Source organism: Gobio gobio (genome assembly GCF_949357685.1).
Source record: "Gobio gobio genome assembly, chromosome: 4".
Classification (NCBI taxonomy): domain Eukaryota; kingdom Metazoa; phylum Chordata; class Actinopteri; order Cypriniformes; family Gobionidae; genus Gobio; species Gobio gobio.
Genome location: NC_137100.1, coordinates 15,931,589 through 15,959,288, shown reverse-complemented (window position 1 = coordinate 15,959,288; position 27,700 = coordinate 15,931,589). Strand labels below are relative to the sequence as shown.

General features: G+C 37.7%; 1 protein-coding gene across 1 annotated transcript; it reads left to right on the top strand.

The window, feature by feature from the left end:
* Positions 1-57: 57 nt before the first annotated feature.
* Positions 58-27,520, top strand: aatf (apoptosis antagonizing transcription factor). The gene is made up of 12 exons (XM_079814536.1): positions 58-167; positions 880-1,056; positions 1,202-1,594; positions 1,728-1,865; positions 8,030-8,144; positions 8,331-8,562; positions 16,165-16,329; positions 16,567-16,650; positions 16,782-16,849; positions 16,927-17,007; positions 18,533-18,604; positions 26,982-27,520. The coding sequence occupies exons 1-12, from the start codon at positions 83-85 to the stop codon at positions 27,025-27,027; spliced, it is 1,656 nt and encodes a 551-aa protein (XP_079670662.1). The 5' UTR covers positions 58-82; the 3' UTR covers positions 27,028-27,520.
* Positions 27,521-27,700: the final 180 nt, after the last annotated feature.

The window sequence follows — 27,700 nt, the reverse complement described above, 5'->3', positions numbered from 1 at the left end:
TGTAGTCACGTCACGAGACTCATCATGACTCCTCGGGCGCGCTCCGATGATGTCATGGTTAGAGGTGCAGCGTGGGACAAACATGGCAGCTTCCATATCACAGCAGCTCGAGGATTTGTTAAATCCTTTACCAAACTTCGTGGATCCCGAGGACGACCAAGATGAAGGTATTATATATATAAATATCATTACCGTTCATTTAATGTGTTGTAAGCCATTTTTGCGCTATTATAATGACGTATCTGTGACTTTAATTGCAAGCACGATGTGTCTGCAATGCCTCAGTGTACTGAGAACTTCACACTTATTAAGATTATCAATGACTCATGACATTTGATTTAATTTAGTAACACATAAAATGAGTACTTTAGCTAAATATTATATAATGCCAAATAACTCCTATTTGTTTAAATGTCTGCTTATTTTAAGCTTTCACTAACACAATGTTCATATACCACAGTACATATGTTTATTTAGTGTGCTGTGATAGAACCGTGTTATTCTTGAAAGTATCATGTAAATACTATGGTACGTAATTATATGTTTGGAATATGGTAACCATTCAGTGCCGTGGTATTACTGTGATACAATGATACCTATTACTACTACAATGATACATCATTGTACCATGATACTATACTACCAGATTATTTATAAAAAATAATATATTATAATATTATATTAAGAAGATAATTATTACAGCAGGTGATGTTGATAATTACACTACAACAAATGTGAAAGGCTTTGCTTATGCAATAGTCATTATTATGGTTTAGTGAAATAGTCAGTATAACAAATGTATCACTAACTGTTAATATGATTACAACTGTAAATTCCTATGATTTCCTAGCTAAAATAAATCACAATATTTCATTGCAGAGACGAAAGCCAAAGTCGTAGAGAAGTTTGATGAAGGTGGTGTTGATGATGATGAGGCAGAACTTTTATCTGGCAATTTGCGGAGGCGCTCCGTTGCCATTCTGGCTGACAGCGATCGTCGATATTGTGGCAAGGCAACATCCAGAAAGGATTTACAGAAAGAGTTGGATGGATCAGGTGAGGTGAAAATGTTTGTGTAACAAAAAAGCTGCTTGAACAAAAAGAGAGATGTTTTGATAACTGAAAAATCAACTAAAGAATAACTTGCCTATAGCATAATAAGCTGGGAATGAGGAACTAAAACTTATATGCACATTTTCAGTGGATGATGATGATGATGATGAGGATGAAGAAGAAAATGGAATGCTGGACAAGTACATGGAGTGCATCAAAGATGATGAGGAGGAGGATGATGATGATGAAGATGGTGACAATGATAATGATGAAGATGATCAAGGCGATGTCGAGGAGGATCTCATTGTAGACGATAGCTCACAGATGTCCAGCTTGGTCTCTAAAATGAAGAGCACAGACTTTATGAAACTCACAGAGGGAATGGATGATCTGGGAGACAGTGAGGAAGAAGAGGACTCCGCAGCAAGTGAAGGAGAGAGTGAGGAAGATGATGAGGAGGAGGGATCATCCTTGAGGACATTCTCTAAAGAGAAAGTTGATGAAGAGGTCGAAAAAGGCAAAGCAGTGAAAAATCAGCTCGGTATGGATGCACATTCACAATGTGCTCTAAAATAAATAAGTAACAAGAATACATTTACAATATCTATTATAAGAAAATTAGAGAATGCCAGAAAAATAGTACTCGACTTTATGCTGTTTTCAAATCTCTCCAGCTCTTTGGGACCTGATGCTTGAAAGGCGAATCAAAATGCAGAAGGCTCTTGTGACAGCCAATCAGCTTCCACAGCCACAGACATTCCCAGAGTTCAAGAGCAGGGGAGGGGCTGAATATACTGAAGCTTTAAAAAACAGTAAGTGAATTGACTCTATTTTACCCATTTAACAGTAATAGAAAAATAATTGTTTTTCTAATCATTCCTTAATCCTAACTGAACTTTGGTAGTTGCAAATGTGCATATGTCTGAAATTTCATGGAACTTGGGTCGACTTCTAGCGATAACATTTTCTTTTCTATTTTAATGCATTATCTATAGAAAAAAATGTCCAAATTCGGATTTCATGTATTAATACTTTAATTAAAGGTCCCATGGCATGGCATTTTTCTATTATTTTATAGTGTTTTCTGAGGTGTACTTATATTATTAGTATGATTTTTACATCATAAAATGTCATAATTTAGAAATAAAAGGCATTTTTTCTATACTGCTGTTTGCCCTGTGGCTGAATGCCCTGCTTCAAGAGGCGTGTCTGCTGTGAGACTTCAGTAAAAACGCCCACTGTTGTGATTGGCTGACATCTTTGCATTTTAAATGAGCGGAGGGGGCGTGGTTTAACGAGGCACGAGCAGGCACGAGTCTGCCAGAGAGACGGATGGACCTGTGTTCACTTCTCATCAGTTCTCTCAGCATGTCTCAGTTCAGGGTGAACTGTTGTAGTTACTAGCATATACTTCAGGTTATTAGTTTATTTCTAGTCGGAGGGGCTGTCACTCATGTCAGAAAGTTAGTAACTTTAGTAAATTATGGATCAGCGCTGACTCGAGACGCGATCCGTTTAGAACGATTCAGTCCGATTTGGTGAACTGGTTCGGTTCACTAAAAAGAACCGATTCAAAAGAATGATTCGTTTGCGAACCGGACATCACGGAGACGAAGCGATTGCTAACAAAGTTATTTATAGTAACTACTGAGTTATGAGAGCGCTGTCAGTCAGCGCGAGTTTATTGTGTTTGTATCTGAGAGTTCTGAATAAACACGAGTCCCAGTCACACAGAGTCCTCTTCATCATTATTCTACCAACTTTGTAACACATGCAATGTACCATTACAGCGAGATGAACGAGTTAGTAAGTGTTGAGTATAGCATTATTTCTAGATATGTTCCAATCATATGAATAGCGTCATTGACGCGCATTGAGTAACGTTACACAGCGCAAACAAAGACACAACAGCAGTAATCGAATGTAATCCGGTTTATTGTGGGGAAAGCTGGCTAGCCTAGCCGGATACCCTCACGCTTACCCTCCTTCTGCTTAATCTCACGCCGCGTTTGGTGCCTCCGCTGTGGGCCAGATGCAGTACTGGGGGTCGGGGATGTTGGAGGCCGAGCTTCGGCGTGCGTGAAGTTTATCTCTAAAGATGGGACTGCTGATGTTAAACAGAAAAGACTGTATGCACATTTTAGAACAGATAGACGCGACAAGGACGTACAAAAACACTGACTCACAAGATAGAAAACACGAAAACACCGTTCTGTCGGGAGAGAGAGAAGCCGCTGCGTGTCCACAAATAATAAATAATTAGCTACACATAAGAAATCAATGATCACAGATCAGAAGGAACTGAAGAAAGACTTCTGTTTTCATTTGTACATCCAAACACTGAGAAACTGCCAGTGTTCACTCGTTCACAAGTAACGTTAATGATCTCGAGTGTTTGCATGGGCGTGCCAGATTCTCTGGGCGGGGAAAAGGGAGGTAACTGCTCCTGCTTGGACGTCAAACCAGGAGACTTCAGGATTGGCTCGTCTGGCCTGTCATTTTCTCAAAGGCAGAGAGAGACAGCCAGAACTCGGGTTTACACCGATCAACATTTCTATCCACTTGGGGACAATATTCAGGCTAGGGGAACTCATATTAATATTGAAATACCTCATAAAATGAAAATTTCATGCCATGGGACCTTTAAAGGAACACTCCACTTTTCTTTGAAACTAGGCTCATTTTCTAACTCCCCTAGAGTTAAACATTTTACGAATCCATTCAGCAGATCTCCGGGTCTGGCGGTAGCACTTTTAACATAGCTTAGCATAGATCATTGAATCTGATTAGACTGTTAGCATTGTGCTCAAAAAAATTACCAAAGTGTTTCGATATTTTTCCTATTTAAAACTTGACTCTTCTGTAGTTACATCGTGTATTAAGACCTAAGAAAATTAAAAGTTGCAATTTTCTAGGCCGATTTCTAGGCTAGGAACTAAACTCTTATTCCTGCGTAATATCTTTGCGCCTGCTGCACCCAAGATACGGCAGCAAAGTTCCTTGATTATTATGCCGAAACAAAATATAGAAACTCTTTGGTCATTTTTTGAGCGAGATGCTAACGGTCTAATCAGATTCAATTATCTATGCTAAGCTATGCTAAAAGTGCTACCGCCAGACCCGGAGATCGGCTGAATGTATTCGAAAACGGTAAAACTCAACTGTTTAACTCTAGGGGAGTTGGAAAATGAGCCGGAAAATGAGCCTATTTTCAAAAAAGTGGAGTGTTCCTTTAAAAGTTTGCATGAAATGGAAGTGAGTCCCTATTGTGACATTTAATGTGAATGAAACAAGTTGTGACGCCACTAAGTTAACTGCATTTTTCAGTAGCCTGACAGTAGCTCAGTTGCTTTTAAAACAGTGTAGCTTTTCCAGTTGCTAACTTCTTTTTCCAGCGGTTTAGCGCAACAAACCAACCTACATTCAGTTATGCTGTTTGAAGAGCCTGCAATGCATTGAAGTGTCGTCGTCTTATTAAATCACTAAAATTGTGCATTACCGCCATATATTGTTTCCTCGTGTATCTTGCGGCTTTACAGTTCACCGAGAAGAGATTGACTGATTATGTAAAGGATGTACAGTTGAGATTTCACACTAATCGACTAGTAAAGGTTACACTTTTGTATGAAATATATATGCAAGCCAAAGATTAAAACGCTATCCGCATCGAAGACTTTAAGCACATACAGGTGAATAATAGCCTTTTTAAATTGATTAATTGTCCTGCTTTATTGCACTCTATATCAAATGTCTATTTCTGATTTCTGATGACATGTCATAGTTTAATCTGTCCCGCCACAAATTTGTAAGGAACCTAAAAGATCACCAACGTTGCGTCATTGCTCTGGCAAAGCATCTGTCAATCGAAAAGAAGCTCAAAACAATTATTCAGTTATTTGTAATATACAATGTCATTGTAAAAAAAACCCATCAAAGTAGTTTCAATATAGCTAGTGTAACGGAGGCTAGCTAGTAGTCGCTGTGCGAGTAAACCTCACTCCTCTGATCTTAAGAGATGCTCTAGCGACTGACGCTAAGGGTTGCAGCCTTTAGCTTCCTTGTTAGAGCATCTGACTCATGCCGGCGGACCCGGGTTCGAGTCCCGCTTAGAGTGAGCGGTTCGAACAGGAGGGGTTACACTAGCTACTTTTTGATAGTTGTAGTGTAGCTAAATACTTTTTCAGAAGGGTAGCTTGACTAGATCTTAACTACTTTAAAGGGATAGTTCACTCAAAAATGAAAATTACCCCATGATTTACTCACCCTCAAGCCATCCTAGGTGAATGATTGTATTTGTCTGAAAAAAGAATGTCATAGAGTTATATCAAAAAAATGTCCTGGCTCTTCCAAGCTTTATAATGGCAGTGAATGGGAGCCCAACATTTTTATAATGAAATAATGAATTTTTATAATGAAAAAAGCGTAACGTCGCACATAGCATAAGGGTGAGTAAAGGTAAACGACAAAACTAGGGACTACAAAAAAATTATGGGCGGGACTTGATTTTGTCCAATGGAATTGATTTGTCCGTTGTCATTTGGTATTGCTACGATACTCAGTGACTGAACGGGAGAGGTTAAAGTCCCAGCCTTGGCCAGTAAATCTTATCAGAGAAGAAATGTCATTGCAAGAGGGAGGGGAAGTTATTTTGATTATAGAATATGAGGGCACATGAATCTTAAATTAATGATGTGCATGGATAAATCATAATAAATGCTGCAATGTTAAAAAAAAAAAGTCAATTTTGATGTCATGGTAACTTTAATACTATAAAGGTGTTTCATTCCATTGGTCTTACAGTACATTTTAAATGTACTGTTTCATATATTGGTCAACTACACTAAAGTAGTGAAGTCTACTTTTAGGTCAGTATGATTTTTATTTTATTTTAGAGACATTAAAGGTCCCGTTTTTCGTGTTTTTTTGAAGCTTTGATTGTGTTTACAGTGTGCAATATAACATGTGTTCATGTTTCATGTGTAAAAAAACACAGTATTTTTCACACAATTTACTTATCTGTATACCACTGTTTTCACTGTCCTCAAAACGGCTTGAAAGATTTCCCTGTTCTATGAAGTCCCTCCTTCAGAAACACGTAATGAGTTCTGATTGTGCCAGCGGTTCCCGTGTTGTGATTTGACAGCAGCATAGCGCACATTGCCCGGAAAGGTCACGCCTCTTACCATAACGGGGAGATGAATGCGCTCAAACTACAGCCCCTGAAGGCCAAACAAAGTTTATTTGACTCCGGGATGAAAATAACAGCGTCTGAACGACATGGCGACAAACGCAACCGAACCGAACCGAACGCAACACTTCCTCTTCTCCACGAGGGAGCAACAAGACCACGCCCCCTTTTTCGCATATTCTTGTGGGCGGAGGTTAGTCGACAAACTGTTCTACTGACGTCATTAAAGCAGGATGTACAGGGCTGTAGTCCAAACTGGCCGTTCGCTGTAGGCTTTGAAAGGGAACTTCTGTTAAATAAAATATCTCGCTTGGCATTGAACTTTGAGCTTTATAATTTTACAGGTATTATAAATGCTCTAACAGCAACATTACACACTAACTAAAGTTTGAAAAATGGGATCACGAGGAACGGGACCTTTAATACTTTTACTCAGCAAGGTCACATTAAATTCTATTTCAAATAAATGTTGTTGTTTTGAACTTTCTATTCATCAACGAATCCACAAACATTATGCAGCATGATTGTTTTCAACATTGCTATTAATAAGAAATGTTTCTTGAGCACCAAATAGTATTACAATGAATTCTGAAGGATTACGTGACTGTGAAGACTGGAGTTATGATGTGGAAAATTCAACTTTGCCTACACAGAAACAAATTACATTTTAAACATTTTAAAATAGAAAACAGTTATTTTAAATTGTAATATTTCACAATATTTCAGTTTTTACTGTATTTTTGATCAAATAAACGCAACCTTGGTGATCATGAGATTAAAAAAAATCTTACCAACCCTAAATCTTTAAAAGGTAGTTTATATGCTTATGTTCTCCTAAAAGATGGTTAACATGGTTAGATGAAGAAAAGGCGTGAAACTCGTTGTAATTCTCCCATCTTATGTCTATTTTTAAGTCTACAGTCAATTAGGAATTATATGAGCATGCTGTTAAATTTCCGCTTTTATCATCATTTAAACCTGACATCTTCTGTTCGGTTAACCAATATCTCCTAAGGAAGCACGACCCCAACATCACTTGTGGTTTTAATATCAGGATCCTTCGAGCTCAGAGAAATTAATACATTTGTGCACCTTCCTTCTCAAGCAGATCTGGGTGCTTAGAGAGACTACCTGCTCTTCATTTGCATATTTATTGCACTGGTCCTTTAGCCAGCGAATGATTGATGTGGGACCGTCCTTCTGAATTTTGAACAGCACGTTGCTTTGGGGTAGAAGGAGAGGGTGCTGTGCATGCCTACTTTTGATTAGCTGTAAAGATGACACAATCTGAGCAACCCCACCCCCCACACCAGTCCTTTTATTTATTTGCTCTTATTATGTGAAGTAAATTGTAGCATAGGCTTTTTTTTCAGGGCTAGTTCTGTAGGAATACTAGGAGGCATATTTTCATAAGATCTTAAAACGATTCACTTTTTTTAACAGGACAAGGTTGTTTTATTTTTTCACTTTGGTTTGTTTTGGGGATTTTTTTGTGCTTTCAGGTAAAATTTTGTACTAGAAATGCTTGTTCCTCCAATGTACGTCTAAAGAATTCTTCACCTTTTAAGCTTGCTTCTATGCCATGGAATCAGAATCTTGTTTGATGGCTTGTTTGCCTTGGGCTGTAGAATTAATTTCTTTGTGTGGTTTGATGTTTTTAACTAGTGTAGTGCAGAAATGACTAAGATCAGAGGAGGTGAGTTGTAATGACCCTGTGTTTACAGAAGTGTACTGAATTGATGTTGTGGTCGATATGTGCTGTGATAAGCTCATATCTGTGTGTGGTAGGTCATAAAGCCCTGAAGGCTCTACAGAGATCTCTGCTGGAACTCCAAGATCTGCTGCTCTGCCAAAACCCTGAAACCAGAGCTATTTCTCAGGGCAAGACCTGGGGAGCCAGGAGGTACCATATTCTACTTTTAAAGTACATTTTTATTATGAAAATGTTGACAATGTTCATTAGGTTGAATTATTCCACATGTGACTCATTCTTCATCGGCTCATAAATGAATTGCAGGTTACTATTTTTGGGATGCTTCTTACATGACATTGTATAATTTCCTTATGTATCTCTTTTTGTCACGCATAGCAATCCTAAAGATGATGAAGAGATTAACAGTGAGGATGATATGGAAAATGGGGATGATGGCCAAGAGGAAGAACAGGGAGCAGTTCGGAAAGGACCACCCAAACGAAAACTGGAAATGGCGGAGTATCCCAACTTTATGGCCAAACGGTTTGCCGCTTTTCTGCCTTACCGTGATGCCACCCTGCAGAAATGGTATGACAAGACGCGGCTAACAACGGGCAAAACCAATAAGGTAAAAATATTTTTAAATTATCAGCAGCGTCTATAACCTTAAAGGGGTGGTAAACCACGATTTCACTATTCTAACTTTAGCTAGCATGTAATGTTGCTGCTTGAGCATAAACAACATCTGCAAAGTTACAACGTTCAAAGTTTAAAGCAAAGGGAGATATTTGCTTTTAAAGAAATCCATTTCTAAGAACTACAGCAAACGGCCAGTAGGCGACTACAGACATTCCTCCAGGGTTGGTGACATCACCAGGCTCAATATTTACTTAAACCCCTCCTCCGAGAATAAATAGGGGGGTCAGGGGCGCCATTTTGTATCGCGGCACTGTTGTGGTATAGTTAGGCTGGAGTGTTGTTGCCGCGATGCCGAGGAAACGCTGTTATATTCATCTGGATTGCAGGTCTGGGGTACTTGCTTTGTTCAGCCTTCATAGGGACAGGGGTGCGTTGCAGAGCGTTTAACATACAGCATGTTATATGCACGTGTGTATGAGACAGAAGGGAACAGGCGCGTGCGGGGCTCCCGCAGCACATCTCAAGGAGGAAAACTTCCATCTTCGCGAGTTCAATGCCGGATTTGCACAACGTCAGGTGCATAAAGACAAACACTGCCAGTGTGTGAATGCACGACGCGCGCGGGGGTTCCCTCCCGCAGCACATTTCACGGAGGAAAACTTCCACAATGTTCGCGAGTTCAATACAGGATATGCACAACTGCTTGTCCTGAAAGCTGGATTTACAAACAGAAGCTGTTTACGGGCCACAACCTGTAAGTCTGATTTATTTTTCATCGATGTGTTTTCCTGTAATAGGTTGTAGCAAGGAAGTAAACAGATGACAACGCTGTTCTGCAAACCAGTCTGTTAAATGCTCATTCATACTTAACGTTATCCGACGAACACCTATCGTTACAAACACTAACGTTAAAATCTCAACAGCGAACTTGGCATTAGTGTAAATGATTCTTTGATTAGAGCTTTTATGTGTTGTTTATCTACAGGCATGCTAAACATGGTTCTGTGTGTGATTTGGCTAACTTACTAGTAAAGCCAGTGTTTAGTGTTTTGGGTTAATAGTTCTTGCGACAGATATTTGGCTATAATCGTTCTAAAAATACAAAAGTAACAGTGCCATTCAGTAGCGATCACTATAGACCCGCAGTCTTTACTCTTGAGGACTGAACAGGTTCTGCTCGATCATCTTCACTAAAATGTTCTGGGTCTGATTCGGGCTCAGATTGGTATGGTTTTATTGACGCCATCGTTTCTAATACTGACCAAAGCACAGTCTACCGGTAAAGGGAAGGGGCGTGACGTTTCTGACAAACGTGCACTGCGGTTAGCGAATCACAACACACTGGGGCAGCTAACCAATCTGAGCCCATTGCGTATTTTTGAGGGACTGGCTTCATACAACCCGGAAAGCATCAGACCGTTTTACAAGGAGGGACAGAGCAGTGTAGAATAAAGGTCAAATATATGAAAAATAATGATTTTTTTTTTTTAAACAAAGCATGAAAACATGTTACAGTGCACCCCACAAACACAATCAAGCCTTCAAAAGAATGTGTTTTACCACCCCTTAAAAGGTCTCATGACATGGATTTATTTCATTATGATTTATGACATATTTTTTAATTAAATATTTTAATATGTTCTTTGAGGTTCACTATGTTAATATTTTTTTATGCACAAAATAACAAATATATGTGCAGAAAATTATTTTTTTCAACCTTCATTCTGATCATCTGTCTGAAATTATCAATTTTTAAGGGGCATTTACAGACAAATCATTATCTGTAGGTTCGGTTTTAGGGTCATGGTTTCAGTATGTTCGGTATGTGCTGTATTCAGGGAAAAAATGACCACTGTCAAATAAAAATAAAGAAAATTAGAACAAATAATCAAACTACAAGCAACAGCACAAATAAATACAATAGAGCAAAGATAAAAATAAAATAAACAGTGCTTTTCAGGTTATCTAGGTATCTAGCTGTAGTTTTCAGGTACAGAAATTGAATTGAAGTAATCTCATGTAAAACATTGCATATAATCTTCACTGTATAAATTAAATAAAGATGAATCATTATTAAAGTTACGAAAGCTATTTAGTCAAGAGCAGTCCTTTGTTGTTTAATTAAAATTAAAAACCCAGACAGCAGGAATATTAGGCTGCTGTCACTTTAAGAGCTAATGTACGGATCCAGTACACTGATACTGGTACACATGCGTTGTCTTTCTCGACTGTTTACGTTCACTTAAGCCATAACCTATGTTTGCTAGTACACTTGCCAAGACAGGCATGTTGACGTCATTTTTGTGTGAATTTGTTCAAGTGCAGCGAGTTGACAAACACCCGCCTCCTCTCATTCACTCCGGTTAAATAGTGTTGGTGTGACGGGTCTGAATTTTGTGCGGGAATGCACATAATTCCCGCAGATTTCGCGCTCGCATCTGAAGCCTGCACACATATAGTAATAAAGTAATATTTGTGTGTACAATCTACAAATCGGCCACAATGCTGAAAAAAGTACACCGCAGTAAAGGGGCTCTAAAACATCAAGAGTGGGATATTGACACATCCACTCACGCACACACGCACACACACACACCTATGAAAAACTGAACCTATGAACCACATTTGGAATTTAAAAAAATCACAGCTTCATCGGAAAAATATGAAACTTGGTGACTTTTCTAGCATTAGGTATGTTAACACACAAAAAATTGAGGGCATGATTCGACCATGCTAAGTGGTCGTAAAAAAAATTGTCCCACTTGTGCTCTTCGGTCAAAAATGACCACCATAGGAAATTAATGGGAAATCTGCAAAAATACAAAAATTCACAGAATTTGTGTGTGTACAATCTACAAATCGTCCACAATGCTGAAAAAAGTACACAGCAGTAAAGGGGTGACGCTCTAAAACATCAAGAGTGTGATATTGACACATCCACTCACGCACACACGCACACTTATACACACACACACACCTATGAAAAACTGAACCTATGAACCACATTTGGAATTTTAAAAAATCACTGCTTCATCGGAATGATATGAAACTTGGTGACTTCTAGCATTAGGTATGTAAACACACACAAAAATTGAGGGCATGATTCGAGCATGCTAATTGGTCATAAAAGAAATACTCCCACTTGTGCTCTTCGGTCAAAAATGACACCATAGGATATGAATAAGAAATCTGAAAAAACACAAATTCACAGAAAAAATTCTATATTTCTAACAAACAAAAAAATAAATAGTCTTTGAGATTTATTAAATATATATTCAAATCCTTAAAAAAAATTTTTTGTTCAAAACAGAACTAGGGAATTCTCCATAGAGACCTCTAGTGATTACACCCATGGTTGCATGATTTCCTAAATAATTCCAAAAGAGGGCGCTAATCTGCCTTCAAAAAATATATATTTTGAAGGCCTAGTCTCTATTTTAACCTGAAATACTGCAATAATAAAATCAAATAAAGTGTATAATTTTCAATGGCAAAAATAGACCATAATTATTGCATAAATATTAAAAAATACCATCAAATCATCTCAAAATACAAAATTAAAAAGAAAAAATATTATTGAAGAAAAATAAATTGCATTGGTTTTACTGGGGTGGAGGAAGTATTTTTAGGTGTCCGGTCACTTATGACCGGGAAGACAACCAATGCAACCCCTAAACGAAGAGCACCAGAGGGTTAACTTGTGTAACTTTAATGGATTAATCTGTATTTCATTTTTTCCAATGAAGATTATCCAATGTTATTAGGGTTAGTTCACCCAAAAATGAAAATTCTGTCATTAATTACTAACCCTCATATCGTTTGACACCCGTAAGACCTTTTGTTCATCTTCGGAACACAAATTAAGATATTTTTGTTGAAATCCGATGGCTCATAAAGGCCTCCATTGGCAGCAATGTAATTTACACTCACAAGACCCATAAAAGGTACTAAAGACATCGTTAAAAAGTCCATCTCACTACAGTGGTTCTACAATAATTGTATTAAGCGATGAGAATAGTTTTTGTGCGCAAAATAGGGATGGGCGATATGGACTTAAAAATTTATCCCGATATTTTCTAGTATTTATTGCGATAACGATATCAATGACGATAAATGTAGTATCATTCCCCATGTTTTTGGATACAAGTGAAAGCTGCATGCATTCTTGCGAGTTTCAGAAAAACAAACAATGATCTAAAGTAAAACGTACATGTCATCAAATAGGCTCCTATAATTCAAAAAAAATCAAAAATAATAATATATATATATATATATATATATATATATATATATATATATATATATATATATATATATATATATATATATATATATATATATATATATATATATATATATATATATATATATATATATATATATATATATATATATATATATATATATATATATATATATATATATATATATATATATATATATTTAATTAATTATTTTTTTTTATGTAAAATTCCACACTAGCCTTTTCAGAAATGGAAAAGTTGCAGATATAATTGTCTTCTGTAAAAGAGCAGGTAATGTTTAAATAGTGCAACTGTGCTAAAAAACATCACACAATACAAACAATAATAATTTTGAAATCAATGACAAGTTTTACATGTGAACCGATTCTGTATTTATTCATACATGGTTTAAACAGTGGTAAAAATAGCAGAAACAGCAAAAGTAATTATCCCAAAAATGTCTTCAGATTACAAAAAAGTTGAAAATAATGATTTAATGATAGAACTTCAGTAATTTGAGTTGATAAGATAATAATACCACGAATTCTACTAATAAAAATAGACTGCACTAAGGAATAATGAGCTTCTGGGTTCATGAATATTAATCAAGTTGTCAGCGCTCATTCAAACTGATTTGCTGAAATCAAAACAGGCACCGTAATAGGTGCTCGCCAGCCAATGAGATTCCCGTTTGTGCATTCGTTTCTTCCTGTTCATGAAAGGCTGAATAATTCCAAATAAACGCCATTACAGGAAAATACAACAAAGGATATTGTTTGCATGTAGCACGTCAATTCTTTGTGGTATAAGACTCTCTCGCTTTCTCTTTGAGTGTGTGTGAAACACTGAGCGCTCTCAGTCGCGCGCCTCACACTAGTGTTTAATGTGCGTCAAATGCACTGCGCATTCATTGAGTTGAACAGAAATAGTGTGCTTTACCGACCGATTGAGACGAATCTCTTAAGCGCTCAGTCCAAGTGCTCAGCGAGTGAAAATACATCTGTATGTACAGGTTCAGATTGCCCTCAGGTAGCCCCTCGTTTAGCTATGAACTCTTCCGCAGCTTCCGCCATGGTTGTTTACGCTCTGCACGTGAGATGCGGATTCAGTGCAGCTGCTCCCATTGCGCGGCGCTTAGGGCACCGAGTGCTGCGGGGGCACCACAAGAAAATTCTCTCTCCAACCCCCGTTCAGCTATACAAATTGACAAACGCAGCCACCGCGGCCATCATAAAGTAAATGCTTTAAGCATCAAGAGACGGCCAGCGGTGGCACTGTGCGGATGGGTCGCGCTATCAACTAGGCTTTATCGTTATTATCGCGGGAAGACAAATTCTTATCATGGGGAGAATTTTTACCGGTATATCGCAAACGATAAGATATCGCCCATCCTTAGCGCAAAACAAATCAAAATAACGACTTTATTCAACAAGTTCTTTTCTTCAGCCTGGGCCTTTTACGTGCACTTCTTTGTTTCTCACGGTTCGGGCATCCAGGAAATGCACACTTTAGCCCCATTTTGACCACTACGCCAAGACCTAAAGCACGATCAAGCACGGTCTTCCTCTGCTTATAAACAAAGCTCCTCGCTTCCTGGTCATGTGTCAGGTCAGAATGCCGGCTCTACGTCATATTCTCTTGCATGCGTCGTGGTGCTTCGTGAGTTCACGTCAAAGGCCCAGGCAAGAAAATAATTTGTTGAATAAAGTCGTTATTTTGATTTTTTTTTTTGCGCACAAAAGCTATTCTCGTCGCTTAATAAAATTATTGTAGAACCACTGTAGTGAGATGGACTTTGTAACGACGTCTTTAGTACCTTTTATGGGTCTTGTGAGTGCAAATTACATTGCTACCAATTGAGTCCTTAAATTCTGAGCCATCGGATTTCAACAAAAATATCTTAATTTGTGTTCTGAAAAGGTCTTACGGGTGTCGAACGACATGAGGGTAAGTAATTAATTAATGACAGAATTTTCATTTTTGGGTGAACTAACCCTTTAAACTTGATTACTTAGTTTTTTTTTATTCAGTTTCTTACCTGAATACTACTTTTAGACCTACCTGAAAAAAATAAAGCAGTCTATTTAATTTGTATCTTTATTCTATTGTATTTATTTGTGCTATTGTTAGACATTTGTTTTTGTTCTTATTTTATTACTGTTTACTTGTCTTTTTAAACAATTTACCATTTGAAATCAAGGTTCCTTGTGCTGTGTGAGTGTGTAAGCTATTGCAAGAAAAATTTGATTAAAACAAAGAAAATTGTAATGGTAATTGATCAACGTTTATATATTAAAAATAATTTATATTATATGAAGGGATCTCTTCAGAAGAAATTTGTTTGCCTAGACTTTCAATAGATGGACAAAAAAAGAAATAATATTAAAAATATCTATTTGACAGTATATGCAGCGTTTTTTTCCCTGTGTTATCGAAAAAGGTATTGAATATCGATACTTTTCCAGGTATCGTATCGAAGTTAGAAATTCCAGTATCGTGGAACATAAATCCACACTAGTGGAGAGTGGTACAGTTGTAACAGAGACACCACTAACTGTTTAAACGACGCACCAAATCGTTCTTTCACCATTTGACCTTGTCAACCGACTGAAGTGCATGTCAGAAACCGAGCACACATATGTGTACTGTATCCAGTTTAGACTGCGTCAGTGATTTATAATGGGTTCTATTTGCTTTTGATGTAACGCTCACATTCAGTTTAGGCAAATGTCAGCCGACTGCCAGTAGGTGGGGCCTATGTTGCGATCATGCGATGATGTCTTGCTCTGGAAGCAGGCATATAAAAATGTATTTGCTTGTGTGATCGATGTCCCAGATCCCGCAATATTAAAATGAGCCATTTTTGATGCGTGATTAAATAAATGCTTTGTTTATAATAACGAGGATGTTTTAAGCTATGAAACTTGCAGGATGTTTAATGGTACAAAGGCCTATTATGTCAAAATATCAAGGCAAATTTGATTTCTCATGTCATGACCCCTTAAACAACTCAATTGTTTGGTGATCTAAAAAACAATGTTTATGACTGTACAAAAAAATGGCAAGACTTCATCAGCGAATAAGAATAGTGGGCGAAAACCAAAAGTAAATAAGGACTATTGAACACTAAGAACGATTGATTCCCAAAATCACAGAACTTAATGATTTCTAAAGTTATTATGAGGTCATAACTGCATTTCTAATAATTATAGGAGAAGTATGTTGTTTAATTCAGTTTTAGATTGAATATAATGTCACGCAGTAGGATACTGCTATCACTTGATGTGTCAACTGCTTGTATATATTCACTAGTAATTTACAATGTCTTTGTCTTTTCCATCACACAGGGTTTTGGGGCATTTGACAGGAACATCTTGACACAGGTGGAGCAGGTTTTAATGGACAAAGAGAGGCTGGTGAGACGTACACAGACTCGCAGGTCTGAATACAGAGTTCTGGGGAAGCTGGAGCCCATCACGCCTGAAATAGACAGCAGCGTCACAGAGGGAGAGGTAAGACATGGCTGTGATTTTAGAGCGGTCAATTGAATTGCTCTGTAGATTAACAGTGCTATAGCTAAGAGTGAAATATCTTTAAATTAGTCAAGCCAGCCAGTTCAGTAGGTGACGATGAGTTTTTATATTTCTGTTTGTGTAATTGTGTTAGGAGTAACACAATAATAATACTTTTAAAAGTAATATTCTCCATCATGCTATAAGACTGACTGAGCTCACTCTCTGTTGTTTTAGGCAGCTGAATTGGCACTGAAAGCTAATGTGCACCTCAAAGATATGGACGAGGAGATTTTTGATGACGATGACTTTTATCACCAGGTAAGAAAACTGACAGGATGAAATGTTTTATGCAGTTTATTTGTCAACAACAATGACTATATTGATAAGTAGCTATAAAGAGATTGTAGACATACTGAGGTGATGAAGCTCGCTCTCTCTCATTTCAACAGCTACTTCGAGAGCTTATTGAGCGCAAGACAAGTGCGACAGACCCCAATGATCAAGTGGCCATGGGAAAGTGAGTGTGCGCACGCGCGTATATGTTTCATTAGTTATGTGTATTTGACCATAATAACTCAACCTCTGATCTAACAGGCAGTGGCTTGCCATCCAGAAACTACGAAGTAAAATCAAGAAGAAGGTGGACACCAAAGCCAGCAAAGGCAGGAAGATCAGGTAAACTGTCACACTCCTGAAAGACTCGAGAGATATGCTCAGAACTTATTATATACAGGTGAATCTCACAAAACATGTCAATGACATGTCTAAGCCCCCCCCCCAAAAAAAGCAAAACAAGCACGAAGTGAAAAGCTACAATGAAAATTAGGGATGCACCGAATCCAGGATTCGGATTCGGACGAATATTGGGCTTCTTGACGGGGTTCGGTTTCTGCCAAACCTTAGAATTTTTTTCCACCAAACCCTATTGCACTGCGCTCGCTACACTGGTCGACGTAATGACGCCGCCGTTGATTATGGGAAGGTGTTTAGTAGGTGGGCCGTTCAAATCCAGTCGGCTATGAGAAAGTGAAAATGGAACTCATGAACAGAAAACGTGTTGTTTGGCAGTACTTTCAGTCAAAAGAAGGCGATTCAAGTCGAGCTACATGTTCAATTTGCAATGCTGATTTGTCTCGTGGTGGCAAAGACCCTAAACCGCTGTTAAAACATTTGCGTATGAAACATCCGTAAGATTACGAGTTGTGCATGAATCTACAGACAGCAGCCAAAATGCAGCAACTTCGGGTATGTCAAAGGAAGGACAGTTATCCTGGCATAATGTTGCCTATTCCTAATTAAAATTAATTAAAATTAAAAACGAATTAAATCCCTACACTGCTGTAGGGATGCTCATTTCGGTTAATTTTCCCAACCGACAACCGCCGCTTATTATCCAATTATTAACAGTTAACTGATAAGATTATAATATTGAATTGGCATTAAATAAAAATACGATTGACGACTGTCTGTCACTGGTTTATTTTACCGTGCAAACAGCAGCATACAGATCAGATAAAATATAAATAAAAAGAATAAAATAAATAGGCCTACACTAAATATTTTTCACTTAAATAATTACCAAATTAAGATGACAAAACGAAAATACACTGAATCCGTTTGAAGCTTTGAAGAACCAGAATAGTTTTTTTGTCAAAAAAAATTGCAGGCCTACCTCAATCCACACCTTGTATGTTTTTTTTTTGTTTTTTTAAGTAACATTTCTAAGTGATGTGGGTTAGTCTGGAGCGTAGCGTGTTGACAGTTAAACACCATAAACAATTGTATTCTTTTAATGCTCTAGCACAACTATCACAGCTCTTTGATTCAGCATTATTTTAGTTTAATATCGTACAAAAACAAATGAAAAATGACAAGCAATTACAAAAAGTTTCAAATTAAAATGAAAACAAAATATGAAAATAAATACAAATTTAAAATATTAAGAACTAATAGTATCTCAATGATTCTAACATAACACTGCTTTTATTTTATTAGTTTACAAAGCCATTTTTGTGACATTTAAGTTATATGCTGTTATTTGGTAGCTTAATTCAATTACGCCCAGATAGATGAAATTCAGATATCATCTCTTATCATACATCTCTTTTAATTGCGTGTTTGTCATGTAAATGTTCAAAATCACTCACAATGAAACATCACAATTCAGTGTGTTTATACATTCTTTCAAACTTCTTGGCAGGTTTCACATTCACAGTAAGCTGATGAATTTCATGGGTCCTATGGACAACAGCAGCATGAGTGATGATGCCCGGTGAGTGATGTCTTGTTCTTCTCATGTCTGATTTTCTCTTTCTCCTGAAAAATCATTCATACGATTAAATAGGTTTTTTTTCTGTCATCATTTACTAATGCTTATTTTATTCATACTGTGGAGCACAAGATGTTTAGCAGAATATACCAGCTGCTGTTTTCCATACAGGGGAAGTAGAAAAAGGACAAAGCACCAGAAAAGCCGTTTACATGCATTGTGAACTATATTCACAGACTTCTGAAGCCATATGATAGCTTTATGTGAAGAACAGAAATGTCTTTATAGCAGATAGAACAATGGGTTTGGATGGAACAACATAAGGGTGAATACATGATGACAGAACTTTCATTTTTGAGTGAACTGTCCTTTTAACTGTCAAATTTGACTGGGCTTTTTGTATGCAAGTCTGTGTTTGTACCCTTACTGTATTACTGTGCTGTAAGGACACCAGCAGGAATTAGTGTGTGTGTGTGTGTGTTTAATTAATGGTTCCGTTGTGTGTTTCTCTTTCCTGTCAGCCAACAGTAATCCTCCTCAAACAGAGAACAGGCTAATCAAACACACTCTGGAGATATGCAAATGCACAAACACTCACACATTTCAAAGATTTCACTTTTAATCCCCCTTCTCATATTTGTATGATTTCCCATGGTTCCACAAAGACAGTTGTACATATCAGGTGTTTTGTAGCTATTTTTTTGTTCATTGGCATATGAGTGAGATAATGTTTTCATATTTAAGAAACATACACTACTGTTCAAACTTTGGGGCCGGTAAGATTTTTTAGTTTTTTTATGAATTAATTTTAATCAGCAAAGACAATAAATTGATCAAAAGTGACAGTAAAGACATTTATAATGTTACGAAATATTTCTATATCAAATAAATGCTGCTTTCATTAAAGATCCCGAAAGATTATGCATCACAGTGTCCACAAAAGTATTAAAGGGATAGTTCACCCAAAAATGAAAATTCTATCATCATTTACTCACCCTCAAGTTGTTCCAAACCTGTATGAGTTTCTTTGTTCTGCTGAAAACATAAGAATATATTTTGAAGAATGTTTGTAACAAAGCAACCATTGACTACCATAGTAGCCTTTGCTCTCCACGTGCATCAATCAGCCTTGGCCGCCCATGACCCTGTCGCCGGTTCACCACTGTCCCTTCCTTGGACCACTTTTGATAGATACTGACCATTGCAGTTTTGGAGATGCTCTAACCAGTCTTCTAGCCATCACAATTTGTTCACACCGGCGAGAGTGGCGCGGCGCGTCTTGGCCAATTTGGGTGGCAATTTGTGTGAGAGTTGAAATTTAGGTCAAATTTATGCTAATGAGCTATGACGTGGTTCGGCGGCAACCAATCGGAATGTAGAAGTGCTCTGCTTGAGAGGATTCCAGAGAATGCAGTGCTGTAAACTTTGGTTCCGACCACATTAGTTCCCAAGCAAAATGGAGGAGAGGTTGACCATTGCTGTGGCAGGTTTGATAAAAAGGCGCGCAACACTATTTATAGGCAACATTTTCGCTATATAACGCTTGTTTTTCAGCGGGAATGCAATTCATTTGCTCAAGACAACACCGATTTGACTAATTGCATTAATGCTGCACTTCAACCAGGACAGTATTGTAATGTAGGCTGCACACAAATGAATGTTAATTAAAGACAAATGCTAGTAAACGTCTCCTGTAAATTACATGTTGAAATCAGACTAGCACTTAACAATGAAGCCACACCACACAAATGGCTTTAATTGGTTTTAGTTAGCAAACAGGTAACTATAACTTTTAAATTCTTTCCATTTATCTTTTTTTACGTTTAAATTATTTCATGAGGTTAACTTATATGGTTATACCCTGCTTGTGGTCAGGCAGCACAAATGCCGATCAACATGATTGTTTGCTTTGGCCCCTTTAAATAAAGTTTAAAGCATTCGATCTACGTCAGAGCGTCAGTGCTTCCACAAATATTTCTACAGCGTTGATAGCAGGGCGGCCATTTTGACGCTCTTGCCGGCAGCGGTGTGAACGCACAAGTTATGCCTGCCCATTTTTCATGCTTCTAACACATCAACTTTGAGGACAAAATGTTTACTTGCTGCCTAATATATCCCAGCCACTAACTGGTGCTGTGATAAAGTCATAATGTTATGCCTGGTGTATCTCACAATTTGCAATTGCGTGTTATAAAGTCAAAATTGCAAGAGGAAAAAGTCAGAATTGTGAGAGGTCACAATTACCTTTTTTATTTTCTATACAGTGGTGGAAACAAGCTTCCATAGGTTAATCACCAGTGCTTTTCTGTCTCCTTAATTTTAGTCTGTGTCTCACACAAAGTTATCAACTGTCTTAAGAAGACTGTAGTTGTAGTATGGTGCTTTTTTGCTCTTTTTGGTGCTTGACAATGGCAGTCAATATTCACTTCTTTTTCACAGAGCTTGAACATTCTGCTAAACTATGTTTGTGTTCCTCGGAAGAGAATCACACAGATTTGGAGGCACATGAATAAGAGTAAATGAGAATTTTCGGTTTTGAACGAACTACCTTAAAATATTTAATTTGTATACACCTAAAACAGGAATTCACAGTCCTACAAAATCAAGACTCGAACACATGATGACTTGAATACACTGATCTTCTTTCTGTAGTCCTTCTATTGTTTTCTTTTCCTCGAACACTCAGTAATTATTTCTGAGGAGGTTTCAAGGGTTCCAGCATATGCTGTGCTGCATTTGGAGAGGTATAGAGATGAAAGATGGAGGATGTAGAGGCAGGATTAGAGAGGAGAGGATGGATTGATGAAGAGGTGGAGGTGATGGATAGACTTGGCTTGGTGATCACGGTCACAGTGCTGTTCTACTTGAGCACGTAGAGGACGAAAACATGAAGCACTCAAGAAGGTGACAGAAATGAATTGTGCTGAACTGTAATGCATACACACACACGCATTTAGGCAGACCAGGAGACAACACAGAACCAATTGTGTCTATTTGCATTGTGATTTGTGTGTCTGCTCAGGAGGTCATTTAAAGGTATGGTCTTCACTAGCGACAGGCATTTAAGTTTGTGACAACCTGTGAAGACAAGTTGTCTATATGGGAAATCTGTAATCTCAAAAATAGATTTTAGTCACAGTAATTTATGTAAGAATGCTTTATCAAGTACCATTTTTCCTTCCTTTAAATACATATGTACAACAATTTATTTAAAGTCCAGAAACATCAAGAGCTGCATGTAATATGTACAACCCCAAATCAGAAAAGGTTGGGACAGTATGGAAAACGCAAAAAAAAAAAAAAAAGTGATTTCTAAATTTACTTTGACTTGTATTTCATTGCAGACAATATGAACACAAAATATTTCATGTTTTGTCTGGTCAACTTCATGTCATTTGTAAATATGCATCCTTTCCTGTCATTCAGACCTGTTGGGACAGGAGCAATTTGGGGCTAGTAATGAGGTAAAATGGTTAAATAATGATGTGATTTGAAACAGGTGATGTCAACAGGTAATTGTAATTATGATTTGGTACAAAAGCAGCATCCAAGAAAGGTCTAATCCTTTAGGAGCAAAGATGGGCCGAGGATCGCCAGTTTGCCAACAAATACGTGAGAAAATTATTGAAATGTTTAAAAACAATGTTCCTCAAAGAAAGATAGGAAGAGATTTGGATATTTCACATTCAATAGTGCATAACATAATTAAAAGATTCAAGGAATCTGGAGGAATTTCAGTGCGTAAAGGACAAGGGCGCAAGCCTAAGCTGAACAACCATGATCTTCGATCCCTCAGGCGGCACTGCATCAAGAATCGTCATTCATCTATAAGCGACATCACCACATGGGCTCAGGACTACTTTGGCAAACCTTTGTCAAGTACCACAATACGTAGCTACATCCACAAATGCCAGATAAAACTGTACTGTGCCAAAGGGAAGCCCTATGTTAACAGTGTCCAGAAGCGCCGTCGACTTCTCTGGGCTCGGAGGCATCTGGGACGGACCATCACACAGTGGAAACGTGTACTGTGGTCAGATGAATCAGTATTTGAGGTATTTTTTGGGAGGAATGGACGCCCTGTGCTCCGGACCAAAGAAGAAAAGGATCATCCAGACTGTTACCAGCAACAAGTCCAAAAGCCAGGGTCTGTCATGGTATGGGGTTGTGTCAGTGCCCTTGGCAAAGGTAACTTGCACTTCTGTGAAGGCACCATTAATGCTGAAAAGTACATAGAGATTTTGGAGCATAATATGCTGCCTTCAAGAAGACATCTTTTCCAGGGACATCCATGCATATTTCAACAAGACAATGCAAAACCACATTCTGCACACATTACAAAGTCCTGGCTGCGGAGGAAGAGGGTACGGGTACTTGACTGGCCTGCCTGCAGTCCCGACCTGTCTCCAATAGAGAATGTGTGGGGCATTTTGAAGCGCAAAATGCGACAACGAAGACCCCGTACGGTTGACCTCCTTAAGACTTGTTTGCAGGAAGAATGGGACAAAATTACACCTGAAACACTTCATCACTTGGTGTCTTCAGTCCCTAAATGTCTTTTAAGTGTTGTGAAAAGGAATGGCAACATTACAAAGTGGTAAATGTCCCAACTTTACTGTCCCAACTTTTTTTGAAATGCATTGCAGATCTGAATGACAGGAAAGGATGCATATTTACAAATGACATGAAGTTGACCAGACAAAACATGAAATGATTTTTGTTCATATTGTCTGCAATGAAATACAAGTCAAAGTAAATTTAAAAATCACTTCTTTTTTTTTAAATTTGCGTTTTCCATACTGTCCCAACTTTTTCTGTATATTCATATATATATATATATATTATATTTTTATATTCATATTATATATCTAATTATAAAAAATATCACCTTCATATAATTAGTGTGTGTGGATGAAAAACTTTCAAAAATTAGAAATAATGCCTTAGCAACTAACTGAAATAAAATAAGTTTCAGATAAAGTACTAAAATGGCTAAAACTGAAATAAAATAAAGCTAAATATATTTTATCAAAAAAACAACTATTTTCAAAATTAATAATAATAAAAAAATGCTTCTTGAGCTCCAAATTAGCATATTACAATGATTTCAGACTGCAGTAATGGCTGCTGAAAATTCAGCTTTGCTGTCACTTGAGTATTAAAAAAGAAAATGGTTCATTTAAATTGTAATGTTTCATAATGTTACTATTTTACTGTGTTTGTGATCAAATAAATGCACCCTTGGTGAGCATAAAAGACCAAAACATTAACACTCAAAAAAAAAAAAAAATCTTACTAACCTCTTAATCAGGGCGCAGACTCGAGGAGTTTTAGGCCTCCTGACAATCTGAGGAAAAATCTTGTCCAGGACCCTGGTCGGTTACGATGTTTGGCCCGGATTATCTGGTGAGGTGTTTACAGATCAAATCTTAAACCTCCCAATCTATTCGCAGACATCTTGCGAACAGTAATGTATGTGTGTAGCATTAAATTCACAATAAAAGCACTTACATTATTTGTATCGTTAAAAATGTGTATCATATGTTTATATTTAAAATTATGCAATTGGAAAACAAAACTGGTATAAAACAAGAGAAGAGAATCTATATACAAGTGGCATGAGGAACTCAACAATCTGTTCATCCACGATGTCACTTCCAAAAGTGATATTATTTTTCAATTCAAATGGGGTAAATTAGTGTAATAATAATGCACAGCAAAGAGTGCATGTAGTATATATAATGATAGTGGTCTATTGTTTTTAGTTGCAACATACTGACAATAACACTGACTGTTATCAGCCACCGATGACACAAACTGAAGCCTGACCTTTGCCAGCCTCACAAACATAGTAACACATGTGCATGGTGGCTTGGTCTTATTTACATAACAATCGGTGAACTACAGTAATAATGATGTATGCCGATGGCATCAGAGAGTGACCGGTGACCTTTGCCGGAGAGGGATTCTGGGCGACCTTTTCCTCATGCAGCCAGATACACTCATACACATAAACACTTTCCCTCGCCCGCTTACACAATCCCTCTGCCATATCTTAACACCGGCTCTATAACACCGACACGCACCACTGGCCCCATGAATGTTAATGCTGACGTTGCAGGATGGGGAGTACACACACACCATCTCTCTCTCTCTCTCTCTCTCTCTCTCTCGCAAGGGCAAGCAAGCAGACACGCAGCATACAAATTCTGCAGGGGCTTAAGAGATAATCACAATGCATTTGTCCAAGATGGGGTGATGGGAAGAGCCAGGGACTCTAGGTAGCATGAGGGTTCTGGGTAAATCTCATCAGCAGAGATGGGTCTCATCTTTCCCCTTTGATCCTGAGCATCTCTCCTCAGCCCTCTGCTTCTCCAGGTTCTGTTTGGATCCGATTGTATGCATTGTGTGACGGCGGCTACGTGCTGTAATCCTCAACGCTGGTGGTGCATTTCTAACAGGGATTTCGGATTAAGGACGGGCCTGTTAGCCTGGCCTCAGCTCTGCCCCTCTGGGACATTAGCACCTCAGTCTCAGACCGTTCATGTGTGCTTTTGTCCTCTCTGCATTAAACAGGGCCACAGTTTATCTATTAGGATTTGTGGCCTTTAGTCGTGGATGAACAGATTGTTGAGTTCCTCATGCCACTTGTATATAGATTCTCTTCTCTTGTTTTATACCAGGTTTGTTTTCCAATTTCATAATTTTGTTGAAACAAAAATGACTATAAACATATGAGACGCACATTTTTAACGGTATAAATAATGTGTTTTATAAAATAAGCTTCACAATTCTGCTGTTAATCCTCGATTAAATTATCTTTCTGAAAATGTACTTCCATTGTAAGTGCCTCATCATAACATTGATCATATCTTTTTCTTTGAGGAAGAAGTTAAATAATTTTTTGTTGTAATCAACATTATGCCTCAAGTTTTGAGCTTTACTTTTATTGAACATAACCGTAAACATGGTGTCAGATGGTAATATCATGGTACTATATATATATATAAAAAATAAATAAATAAATACAGTACTGGTCAAACGTTACGATTTTTAAATGTTTCTGCTTAAGCTCACCAGGGCTGTATTTATTTGATAAAAAATACAGTAAAAACATTAATAATGTGAAATATTACACTTTAAAATGTAGCTGTTTCTGTTTTAATATAATTTAAAATGTCATTTATTTCTGTGATGTCAAAGCTGAATTTTCAGCATCATTACTCCAGTCTTCAATGTCACATGATCCTTCCGAAATCATAGTAAAATGCTGATTCTGTGCTCAATTATTAAAAAATTACTTACTTTTATCAAAGTTGAAAACCATGTTTGCATGCTTAATATTTTTGTGGAAACCGTGATACATTTTGTCTGGATTCTTTGTTGAATAGAAAGGTAAAAAGAACAGCATTTACAGCAATAGTAAAGACATTTATATTGTTACGAATGTTTTCTGTCTCTTTTGATCAATTTAACGCATCCATATATATACATATATGCTATATTGCCAAAAGTTTCGGGACACCCCTCCAAATCAGTGAGTTCGGGTGTTCCAATCACTTCCATGGCCACAGGTGTATAAAATCTGCTTGTACAAACATTTGTGAGAGAATGGCTCGCTTTCAGGAGCTCAGTGAATCCAAGTGTGATACTGTGATAGGTTGCCACCTGTGCAATAAGTCCATTCGTGAAATTTCCTCACTATTAAATGTTTTACAGTCAACTGTTAGTGGTATTTTAACAAAGTAGAAGCAATTGTGAACAACAGCAACTCAGCCACGAAGTGGTAGGCCACGTAAAATCACAGAGCGGGGTCAGCATATGCTGAGGTGCACAAGACGCAGAAGTCGCCAACTTTCTGCAGAGTCAATAGCTACAGACCTCCAAAATTTGTGTGGCCTCGGGTTTCCATGGCTGAGCAGCTGCATCCAAGTGCAAAATGCCAAAGTGTCAGATTCAGTGTTGTAAAGCACGCCGCCCCTGGATTCTAGTGAGAATGAGCCTGACTGCATTGTACCAAGTGTAAAGTTTGGTGGAGGGGGATTATGGTGTGGGTTGGGGTTGGGCTTGCCCTCTTAGTTCCATTGAAAGGAACTCTTAATTCTTCAGTATATCTAGACATTTTGGACAATTTCATGCTCCCAACTTTGTGGGAACAGTTTGGGAATGGCCTCTTCCTGTTCCAGCATGACTGTGCATCAGATTAAGACTGATGTTTTTAGTCACTTTTGATCAATTTAATGCATTTTCTAAATAAAAGCATTGTGTGTGTCTATCTTACTGTCCCCAAAAACATGTCTAAAAATGCTCATTTTTAAAATTTCAATTTTTTTTACTGTATTGAGATTAATTCAACCTGTTGTCTTCTGTTTGTGTTCAGGTCTGAGCTGTTTCGTTCCCTGTTTGCAAATGGTCCAGCACATTGACTGAAACATCCGTCTCAACATGCTTAAACCCCAGTGTGTGTGCATGTGTTCTCACACACTTCTGCTGCAGGTGAAATCCTTCCAGGACGTCCGACTCAAACCTAGGTTCTTTTTCCTGTAAATTAAACTAAACATTTCTTTTGATTTGTAAAATGACACATTTTAGTGCCTTTATATTAAACACAATTGTCAAAAAATGTGTTTTCTTCATTGATGCCTTCATTTTACACTCAGTACATTGATCACAGTGTAAAACCAATATGTAACCATAGTTGTATTTCCCTCTCTGGAAGCATTCTGTAATGTTTTCTCATCAGAGGTATCAGAACCCCAAGCTTTCACTGTTGTTGCTTCCATAATTCTAATTGGGCATTGAATTTGGCCTTTGTCATTGTTGGTAGGTAGTATGAGAATAGACTGTGAAACCCACACAGAGGGGACCAGATGAGAGCATGATGGCTGAATTGATAAATCAATGGAAGCATGTTCCAGGATCCTTCTGTCTGTCGTTTGATTTCTCTCAAGACTGAAGAAAAGCATGAAGACAAGCACTGATTATTTGTTTTTTGAAACACACAGACGCTACAAGTATGCAAAGGAGTGTGGCCTGAGATGAAATCCCGAAGGTTTAATGTGCAAATATATTTTTGACATCTATACAAACCGGGGAACC